The sequence below is a fragment of the Sinocyclocheilus anshuiensis genome, unplaced genomic scaffold (assembly GCF_001515605.1).
Source record: "Sinocyclocheilus anshuiensis isolate Anshui unplaced genomic scaffold, SAMN03320099.WGS_v1.1 scaffold702, whole genome shotgun sequence".
In the NCBI taxonomy this organism is placed as follows: Eukaryota; Metazoa; Chordata; class Actinopteri; order Cypriniformes; family Cyprinidae; genus Sinocyclocheilus; species Sinocyclocheilus anshuiensis.
The window spans coordinates 2506738-2518219 of NW_015548184.1; the positions used below are offsets into that span (position 1 = coordinate 2506738).

At 37.0% G+C, this 11482-nt stretch overlaps 2 protein-coding genes across 4 annotated transcripts in view; both read right to left on the reverse strand.

Annotated features, from left to right (window-relative positions):
* LOC107704842 (endothelin-2-like) overlaps positions 1-2539 on the reverse strand; it is an 8532-nt gene extending 5993 nt beyond the window's left edge. The window contains exon 1 of the mRNA XM_016507864.1: positions 2536-2539. Coding sequence (XP_016363350.1) covers positions 2536-2539 — 4 coding nt within the window. The remainder of the gene's footprint in view (positions 1-2535) is intronic.
* The window catches only part of LOC107704966 (transcription factor HIVEP3-like), a 79330-nt gene continuing 69730 nt past the window's right edge, over positions 1883-11482 (reverse strand). For all 3 annotated transcript variants that reach the window (XM_016508058.1, XM_016508060.1, XM_016508061.1), the window contains exons 5-8: positions 7635-7810; positions 7408-7509; positions 5144-5757; positions 1883-3591 (exon numbers count right to left, since the gene is read on the reverse strand). In XM_016508058.1, the coding sequence (XP_016363544.1) occupies positions 2842-3591; positions 5144-5757; positions 7408-7509; positions 7635-7810 (1642 nt within the window). In that variant the 3' untranslated portion in view covers positions 1883-2841. The remainder of the gene's footprint in view (positions 3592-5143; positions 5758-7407; positions 7510-7634; positions 7811-11482) is intronic.

The window sequence follows — 11482 nt, forward strand, 5'->3', positions numbered from 1 at the left end:
TGATTCCTGGTTATATATAAAGGATTGCAGCAGAATCTGGGAGCCAGACCTGCATTTAAAAAAAAAAGATGAATTCAGGTTGATGTCATAATAAACAATTCTACCATGAGTTATATGGTAATTCGTATAGAAAAAATATATAATTTTTATCGTTTTAATTTTGTTCAGTAAAAATTAACAATTCTGCAAAAACAGTGTAGTTTTTCTGCATATAGTAATTTTCTGTTAACCAAGTAGCATTTTTACTTAAAAAAAAATTATTCAGTGGCGGAAACGGGCTTCCATAGTATAAAGACAATCTCAAGTGTCAGACTGTTGCAAAAACAGAGACTGAACATAAAACACATTGTTGTGGAATTCAGACACATTCAGATTTTAATCGCTTGACCATTTAACCTGTAGATTTCTATTGATTAATGATTGTACTACTTACATTTTTGGTTTATGGCATGAGAATGAGAATTACACAAAGCTTGATCCTGGTGCGATCATATAACTGAGCTCAATATCATTCTTTCTATTGCATTTCTTATTGAAGGAAACCAGACTGAAACAGAACATTGTCTGTTCTTATTCACAAAGATCCTCAGTAAACACTTATTTAGTAGTGTGAGCAACTGATTAAAAGTAATAATCTAATATAAGATAGTCTGCATAAATGCCGATAGCACAGCTTGTATTGGAATCTTTTCATATAAAAATTTGATGAAATGATAGAGTGGCTTCAAGGTCTGTGCAACGTTCTCCACAGCAAACACATTGGTCACACACAGCTGTGGAACTCTACATGGATAAAACAAAAAATATTACGTCACTGAGTTTGAAAAGTCTCAAGAAGAATAAACTAAAAAAAAAGAGACACTTCTGAAATAGCCTTGGACAAACTGCCTTTAGGAAGTGAACAGTTGATCTGCCACGTCTCAGACTCCAATGTTTTTCGCTTGGGAATAGAAATTCTTGCGGAAGCCCAGTTATTTGACTCTACACTGCTATCTTTTTTCTTCCGGAAACTATAAAACCTGGTTGGAACAGGCCATGAATGCCTCCCACACAGCTCACATAAGTCCACCTGCTCAGGTCCCAGTGGGAGCGCTAGAAAATGAGAATGAAAGTGGCATGAATGAACAGACTGCGCCATCTGCTGGTCGCAAAACACTGGACACCATCATAAGCAGGTTTAGTAATTCCTGGTGTACCTTTTATTGGTTCAGAAATGCAAAATGTCTGACAAATTTGGAGGGCATTTGATCCACCCAGAACTTGACCGACTTCACTGAAAAGCCTGTCCAGTTTCTTTAATATAAGATAGTCTGCATAAAATTAGTCGTGAATGAGGAAACATTTCACATTATGTCCTACTGTTTATGCCGATAGCACAGCTTGTATTGGAATCTTTTCATATAAAAATTTGATGAAATGATAGAGTGGCTTCAAGGTCTGTGCAACGTTCTCCACAGCAAACACATTGGTCACACACAGCTGTGGAACTCTACATGGATAAAACAAAAAATATTACGTCACTGAGTTTGAAAAGTCTCAAGAAGAATAAACTAAAAAAAAAGAGACACTTCTGAAATAGCCTTGGACAAACTGCCTTTAGGAAGTGAACAGTTGATCTGCCACGTCTCAGACTCCAATGTTTTTCGCTTGGGAATAGAAATTCTTGCGGAAGCCCAGTTATTTGACTCTACACTGCTATCTTTTTTCTTCCGGAAACTATAAAACCTGATTGGAACAGGCCATGAATGCCTCCCACACAGCTCACATAAGTCCACCTGCTCAGGTCCCAGTGGGAGCGCTAGAAAATGAGAATGAAAGTGGCATGAATGAACAGACTGCGCCATCTGCTGGTCGCAAAACACTGGACACCATCATAAGCAGGTTTAGTAATTCCTGGTGTACCTTTTATTGGTTCAGAAATGCAAAATGTCTGACAAATTTGGAGGGCATTTGATCCACCCAGAACTTGACCGACTTCACTGAAAAGCCTGTCCAGTTTCTTCATTTCAAGTCTTAAGGTCGTAACTAAAAAAAAACTAACTATTAACAAAAAGTGTAAAGAACAATAAAAATGACAATAGAAATCCCTTTGAAAACCAAAGTAAACAAAACATAGGCATTTTCATATTTTCACATGGCAATAAATATGGACCATAGACTTTCTATCTGTACAGAGACAATTTATCTAATCATTTAATCACTTGTATTATAAAAAAATATGACTTCAGTGCAATTTCCCTGCAAGGCTTGCCGCTGAAACCTTTGTTTCTTGTCTATATAACAGCAACGCCTGTCTCGTTTACCCTAACGTATAAAGAAAATCCTTTCTCTTCTTCAAATACCAGCTCATTTGAAACACCCCCCAAAAAAATCTATTCATAAAAAGAACTCACAGCCTTTTTTATCTTTGACACTTCAAGCAGTAAATCTGGACAGAAAAAGGCACACATCACTAGAATACTGGACAAGAGACGAAATATTGGAATTACTCTCGATTTAAGTTTTCACCTTGGTCATATAGAAATGTATTCATACCCATTCTTAATGTTTTGCAAGTACATGTTTTTTTTCTTTTTTTTTTACATATACATATTCAAATAGATATATTAAGATTGCAATGTCAATAAAGATACAGGAAGGACAGACGCAATCGATTTACAGAAATATTTTTTCCAAGGAAAAAAAAAAAGTGCATCATATTACAATCTTGAATATTGCAGAACAAACATTTACCAAGTTACCAATAGTATTGAAAATTTTGTATATAAAAAATAAGCGCATTACAAAAAACAATAGTAGTATTAGCAGTAGAAAGCATTTCACCACTGTGCACAGAGGCTTTTAAGTGCTATCTGGATCACCTTCCTGGCTCTGAGGAGCACTGCCAGATCCTGAACATCCTTCTGAAAAAGAGCCACTTCCCCCGAGTGGCGCCGCTACAGACTTTTCTGTCGTTTCACGTGAGGAACTCGCTGCTTCCCCCTGCAAGATCCTCTCGGCTCCTTCATCGCTGTCTGCCGCTGCTTTCCTGGATGTTTCGGGACCGAAGGTGCGAGTCTTTGTGGCGGAGCTCGAGTCGCCATATTGCTTTCTGACCTTTGCAGTCCGTTGCTCCCCTCCACCTGGTTGTGAAGGGGGGAGTTTGGGTAACGTCAAGCTTGTACTGGGACAAGACAGGTCAGACCGGCTGGCTCCCCCATCTAGGCTTTTTGTCCTGTTGTCCGCCAGAGTCCTTTGCGGACTGGTTTCTGGAAGCGAGATCCATGGGTAATCCCTCCTGGTGAGGGAAAAAAGGGAGTCCTCTTTGGGAGAGGTGGGCGAAGGGGTGGAGGATGACTGTCGTTCCAGCTTGGGGCGTGATCGGGGTCTGAGCTGCACCATTTGGATGCCCCCAATAGGAATCATGTGATAGGGCATGCGGGCTTGATCTTGGGAGTGTAAAGGAAGGTGGCTAAACATGCAGTCCACTGTCCGTGGCGTCACAGGACTTGGAGGGAAAGACTCACTTGGAGAGAAGCGTAGGGATGGGGAAAGCAGGCAGGGATCCGGGGGCATACGCTCCTGTAAAGTTGGTTGAGTACCAGGCCTGTCCTGTAGGGGGAGACATGGCATTGCAATCAAACAAATATACAGGTGCATCTCAATAAATTAGAATGCCGTGGAAAAGTTAATTTATTTCAGTAATTCAACTCAAATTGTGAAACTCGTGTATTAAATAAATTCAATGCACACAGACATACTTTCCAGAAGGCCAACAATTCACTAAAAATGTTTTTTTTTATTGGTCTTATGAAGTATTCTAATTTGTTGAGATTGCATTGGTGGGTTTTTGTTAAATGTGAGCCAAAATCATCACAATTAAAAGAACCAAAGACTTAAACTACTTCAGTCTGTGTGCATTGAATTTATTTAATACACGAGTTTCACAATCTGAGTTGAATTACTGAAATAAATGAACTTTTCCACGACATTCTAATTTATTGAGATGCACCTGTATTCCTTTGTTTTACGGAGTCTTCATTTTTTAAACTGCTTTACTCATCGTTTTTGTCTTTTGACTAATATTTTTTTTTTCATCATATTTTCCTAGCCAGTATATATTTTTAATGTAGCATTTTTTTGGTTTGAGTTTAAAATATTTTCCGATTATCATCGTAATTTACACTTTTTGTTCATAAAAAAAACAAAAAAAACATTAGTCAACATTCATTTAATAATAATTAAAAAAAATCCGACACAGGCTGACAGGAAAAATGTGCCTCTACCTAAATTCTTGTCAAAATAAAAAAAAAAGCATAAAAAAATAAATAAATAAGAAAGACTCACTGCAGTTTCCAGCAGAATGAAAATTAATGGCAGTAAAACACCAACAACTTTTCACACAATTTATGCCCCCTGGGGCAGGGGCAGATTATTATTTTCATGCAGTTCCTTGCATAATACTATGTTATGACTTCAAAACACTTTTTACCATATGCATCATTTCTAAACTAATCACATAAACTGCTACAAATGTATGTCTTTTTAACAAAGTAAACTTCCTTGGTAGCTCAGCTGGTACAGCATTAAACTTAGGATGCAAAACGCTTGGGTGCGAGTCCCGTGAAACAAAAAGACTTGTAAAAGTAAGATAAAATGGCATAACTGCTCTATCAAATGCTTTTACCTCAGGTTTGCCTTTGCCGTGATACATACAACTAATATAATAAAATGTTGCCACAATAACATTCATCTGTTTCTAAGAAAACTGAGCTTTTACGTAACATTTGCCTTTGCTAGGTAGGGTTTAGTAGGTGGTAAATTATTTTCAAACATGACAATGCACTCACTTACTCCCGCCATATGTACAACAACCAACATCATAGAATGTTGCCATACATTTTTTTTTACTTTTATCTCATGTTAGTTTTTGCTAGGCAGAGTTTAGTAATTTAGGTGCTGTTATTTTCAAATGTAACACAACATTTGCCTTTCTTTTCCGAACTGTTGCAATACGTATAACAACCAACATAATATAATGTTGCCACATTCATGTTCATCTCTTTTTTGTGCTATTAGCTCACTCACTGGACATTTTACTTTGAAAGTGCCGAGAAGAAACGTAATATTGAAAACATTATTTAAATTATATTGCGTTACCCACCTTTTGACCGTCAGTAGCTGGTGTGCTAGGCTCCCAGTGGAGCCCTGCGGGTGAGCTGTGCGGCCGATGCTGGGGCTTTAGGGGCATATGAGAGGAGACAGCTCTTGCGCTCCTGTACCGTGCCGGGGATACAGGCCTCAGAGGTGAGAGAGGCTTGAAAGGGGAGAGGGCTCTGATGGGTGACAGGCCCCTCTCTGGGGAAGGAGAGAGATGACGGCTGGGTGAGGACAATTCAAGCCTTGGAGACAGGCTTCTAAGGGGAGAGCCTTCACTGCTAGGGGAGAAGGTCCTCGGGGAAACCTCCCAGCCCTTGCGGGAGAACGACGCCCTCTTGTTGCCTGGAGATGTGGCTCGTATGCCAGGCCACGGTCTGTGGGGTGAGGAGTATTCCTCTTTGGCTGTAGGGTCAGCGGGCTCGGTCTGTGAGCCTTGGCCACTTTCAGAGAGGTCACCTGTGGATTGACGAGTATCAGTGGAACAGGCTGAAGATGGTTCATCGTGGGAAGAGAAGTCTTCTTCCTCATCCTCATCATCTTCTGCTTCAGAATCGTCAACATCAGAGAACTGGTGCCCCTCCTGTTCTTCTGACTCACACACTCGCTCCTCACTGCCTCCTGTTGGACAGAAATGAATGCGTTCATAAATGTAACAAAGGAGTCAACACACAAAATAAATAGATACAACTTAAAAATGAACCAAAGGGGAGATCGAGGTCAGCTGTCACACTTTTTAATCCAGTTAATATTTCTAGTTGTAGACTCATTTTAGTATTACTGTTCAAAGGTCTGGGGTTGATAAGAAGTCACTTATGCTCACCAAGGGCATAACTCTATCAAAAATAGAGTTAAAAATAATATTGTGAAATATTACAATTTAAAAGAATTGTTTTCTATTTCCTATCGCTTTCCTATTGTTATCTATCTATCTGTCCGTCCGTCTTTCTATACATACATTTTTATTTCAGTTTTAGTTTATTTCAGTACATCAAGTTAAACTAGTTTATTTCATATTTTTTATTTTTATTTTAAATCAATACATTTTAAATTACAATCATTTTAATTGTAGTTTCAGTTTTAGTTCCAGTTAGCCATAATAACTGGTCACATGATCCTTCAGAAATCATTCTAATATGCTTATTTGGTGCTCAAGAAATATTTATTATTACTATTAAATGTTTAAAACAGTTGTGCTGCTTAATATTTCTGTGTAAACTGTATTTTTTTCAGGATTTGATGAACAGAAAATATAATTTTTTGTAACATTATAAATGTATTTACCATTACTTTTGCTCAATTTAATACATCCTTAAAAATATTATTAAAAAATTACCAACCCCAAACTTTTGACAGGTAGCATAAAACGAAAGGCACGTGGCAACTTACCTCAACTTGACATTTATAAAAAATTACCTTGTCCCGAAAACACAATTCAAACCTTCGTTAAAATTCTTCATTATATAGTTGATATTTGTCTGAATGTATACTAAATGTGGTTTTATTGTGTTCACTCATTCATCAAACAGCTACAGCAAAAATCAAGAAAATATACATGCATCATTTTGACTCAAAGCTCTTGTGACAACTATCCCCAGTCTCCTCTGATAAACTCTCATTAATCCCCCATGGAAAGCTATATATAACATTCAAATGCAAAAAGAAAAAAAAATTTTTTTGAGCAGTGCTTCATTCGTCAACTACATTTAAAATATAGTGAATGGAATGTGGCTGAATGAAATGTCCTTGTAGCTCTTAGATGCACTGAGAATGAAAAATGTCAAGAAAAAGACAAAGTAAAAGAGAGAGACAGACAGGGAGAAAGGCAATTTTCAGTTCTGGCTTTATATAAACACGGTAAACTGAAGGTCAGTCTTGCTTCTCTTTATAGCAAACTATTTTCATTGGCTTCTTTCAGCTTTCAAGTCTGAAAGCACACCGCAAGGTTGACATCACTTTTGCACCAATGAAGCAAACAAGCTAAAAAAATATCTGGATATGGTGGAATATGTTCTAGAATTAGTCTGTAGCCCAAAGGGTGAGCAATTTAAGCTTTTGAAATTTATACTTCACTATACCACAAGCCATCTACATTTTCAATGTGTGAAGTATCATATGAATGTAATGTAACACACTAAACTACGCCTGAATGCAAGGAATCATTAACTGAGAACTGTGGAAGATGGCTTAAATGATCAAACAGCAGCTACATATCGTCACTCACACCCCTGATGCCCATCAAACCACAAAAACTCTTTTTGGCAACCCTACCTGCTTCCTCAGACTCCAGCTCATCCACAGATGACTCTGACACACCCATCTCCAGGCATTTCTTGCCGTGGGCCTTGGACTTCATGTGTTTGGTAAGGTTCCCTTTGAGGAAAGGATATTCTCAATTACACAATACAAAAATCACATCTTTTTGTGACAAGAACTCAAACACAGAGGAACTGTGATGTAGCTGGATGGGATGTGTTTGAAAAAAGATATATGTCTACCTTTGGTTTTAAAGGCGAAGTTGCAGTGCTTACAGACGTAAGGACGGACGTCTGTATGAGTGCGAATGTGCTTTTTTAGCATGCTGGGCTTCTTGCAGCGAATCCCACATTCTCCACACACATATTTTCCTCTCCCTCGACCCCGAACATATACATAGTTCTCATTTGACTTATACCTGCTCAGGTGAGAGAGAGAGAGAGAGAGAGAGAGAGAGAGAGAGAGAGAGAGAGAGCAGATTCATTAAGATGAATAATATAAAGATAGAGTCTTCACTTTGGCAGGATCCTGATATAAATTTTCCAAAACACTGAATCTCTTATTAGAAGAGGTCTGGACTGCCACTATATATTTTCAGCACTTGTCAGGCCACTGATGGTCTCAAGAAACCATGCTTTGGTTCAAACTATGTGTTTTTTGCTGGCAAGACAATTCCAATTGAGGACAGAGAGATAAAATTGGCCATATAAAAAATGTATTAACTCCATATCATGCGTCTACTGAAGGTCTCTTACAAAATACAAGTTTACCCAATAAACAAAGCATTGCAAGAGATTTAGTTGTATTTAATGGCATTCCTTTATATTTTTATATTCCTTTTATATTCTAATACAATCAGGAATGTATAAAACAATGCTTTAAAAAGTAAACTTGGCTAGAAACAAAAAGAGTAGGATGAGAGAGAAAAAAACAGAGAAAGACATGTTACATTGATGCTAAATACGCTAGATAACTAGTCCATAGAGAAAGTAATTTGTGTTGAAGATTAACAATAATATATACATTCATTTTGTAATACTGTTGCAGTGCCTGTGTGGTTGCTAGGCTGATTTTTGTTATATTAGACTATTCTTTTTAGCAAACACATTAACCTAATCTAAGATAATAAGATAACTTAAATCCTCATTTCATATCCATATATTTATTTAATAAGCAGAAAACTGCAGAGCCAGTCAGTATTGCAAAATAAACCTCTTTAGGACGATATAAGCAACAAACATAAATCATTTTAAATAATACTTAAAAATGTAATAAAAATATTAGATATAAAAAAAGCGAATAATAAAAAAATAAGCATATATTTTATGAATTTTACAATAGTATATAATTTATTATTATATTTGTAATGATAATTATTATATATTTAATGTTCGCTGCTCAAAAGCTAGATGTGACAATCTTTGTTACAGGCTTATGAGGCAATGCTGCGAGTCCCACAGTCGGAGAGAATATATTAATGTATAATTGCATTATTGACTGCTAGAGTATGAATCCTGATCTGCTTTATGGCAGCTATGATAGCAGCAGGATGGGATGTGTTTATATAGACAGCGTATGCATTTTGAAAGCGGTCTGTAGGCTTTCATGAAAAGTGTAAAAATGGATGGGGTGGAGAGAAAATGACTTGCTAAACATCTGTTTCTATGTAAAAAAAAAAAAAAAAAAATCTAGTACACTCCATTTTGTAGGACCCAGCTTTCATTCAGGACACTGCAAATGCAATCAGAGGGATAACATTAAAGTCTTTTAATATACAAACACACCTGTCGACTATTTTTAGAAAGGTGTCTTTGAAAGGGGCCGGTGCCTACAGAAAAACTGGCACCTTTGTCCTTCAGTAAGATAGTGTTCTGCTCATGAGGAAGAAAGCAAACAACAAATACATAGTTATGAGAGGTGCAATGACAAAAGGGTGCTGATGGATGTGAGAAGTTTTGGAGACAAAACGGAGTGTGTGTGCGAGACGGAGAGCGCAGAGACTGATGTGATTAGGGAGTGCAAGGCGGAAGAACCGCATGAGCGAAATAAAGGCAGCAAGAGAGGCAAAGGAAGCAGGGATAAAAATGCAGGCTGTGAGTTGTTGCCGCAGTTTAAGCACTCAACCACACTGAGAGCCCCGCATAAGCAGATGAATTCAAGAGACCCAGCTAATGAATCCAAAGCTTTTGATATTTACATGTCAGCTTTCCTATCTCTCCTTGTTATTATCCATTCATCCATCAATCTGCTGTCCTTTCATTTTTTTATACTAAAAATTATATTCAAACAATCTACTACAAACTAGGGCTGCACGATTATGACAAATCATTGTTTCCCTTCATAATGTACTCATGAATATTAATGTTGTGTAGTGTTTTGATTATCTTATCTCAACAAATTAAACAAACAACAGTTAGTTATTGTTCCTAAGAAAAACTAACAAATGATTATCTCACTGTGAAGTTGTGTGGACAAGAAATTCAGGAATTATTGTATTTATTCAAGGTGATTTGTAATCTTGATGTTTTTACTTGTTAACTGTGCCATGCAGATTTAGTTAGCACAACACTAATGAGCAGCAGACTTCAAAAATAAATCTGCAGAGCTACTGTCTAAGTTATCAGCACTCGCTCTACGCTCCATCCAAATTCATACCTTTGAGCAAGTTGTGAATTCTGCAGACAACTGAACAAGGCAGGATAAATGAAGTCCCTAATGATTCGTAGTCTCACCTGTACTACCATGTCTTTGTCACTCACACAGCAAATAAACAGAAAACCTCAAGCTGAGCAGCAACTGTGCTATAATTGGCATTTACAAAATGCACTTTCATAGTGGGAAGATAATGAATAAATTGCACTTTTAGTACTCTTTAACATGACTTCAGACTGTATATGCTATATAAATATTAGATAATAAAATACTATAAGAAAATGTTGTATATAGGGAAGCTCAACTATTTTTAAAGAATACATTTCCAGTAAAGAACAAGAAAGGCTATTAATAATCTTTCATTCTGCAAAAGTATTATAATACGAAAGGCTCAATACAGAGCGGCACATAAAGCTTACGCGCATCCCGTGCGCAGAATGATACGCTTGAAGCAACACGGAGTCACAGCGCGCAGCATAAAAAAAGTTCAAAGCACAAAGTGAAGAGATATTGATGCGTAGTGTATTAAATCTGTGTGATAGTTTATTGAGCCTTTCCTTTTAACAGTTTTAAATTTCAGTTACTGTGCGTTCTTAGAGAGAGTTTAATCGTTTTGACTGTCATAACCGAACGCGGCACGCAGTTTGAATACTGAAAGGAGGATGACAGACAGCCGCAGCGGAGATAAGAGTTTATGTGAACTTGACTTAAAGTGCCCCTATGCCATTTTTAAGGTTCCTAGGCAACTGTGCTGTAATTGGCACTTACAAAAATGCACTTTCATGGCAGGAAGATAATGAATAAATTGCACTATTAGTACTCTTTAACTAGGAATGCACAGATACCATTTTTTTCAGATCCGATCCGATCCAATACCAAAAATTCTGAGTATCTAACGATACTGATCCGATACCAGCACTGTTTTTTTTTTATAATCAATGTAGAATTTCTATACCTCAGTGTGTTGACCTGATCATCACGGTTTTGTGTGTTAAACACAATCTACTAAATACAGACAACTTCATTTTAAAGAAAAATAAATGAAAAAATATATAATCATAATCTATGACAAAAATACTATATTTTTATAGTATATAAAATAGTATATGCCATTTCCTCAGTCTAAAGTTAATGACAATTGATGCGTAGTGTATTAAATCTGTGTGATAGTTTATTGAGCCTTTCCTTTTAACAGTTTTAAATTTCAGTTACTGTGCGTTCTTAGAGAGAGTTTAATCGTTTTGACTGTCATAACCGAACGCGGCACGCAGTTTGAATACTGAAAGGAGGATGACAGACAGCCGCAGCGGAGATAAGAGTTTATGTGAACTTGACTTAAAGTGCCCCTATGCCATTTTTAAGGTTCCTAATATGTGACCCTGGACCACAAAACCAGTCGCTGGGGTATATTTGTAGCAATAGCCAAAAAAACATTGTA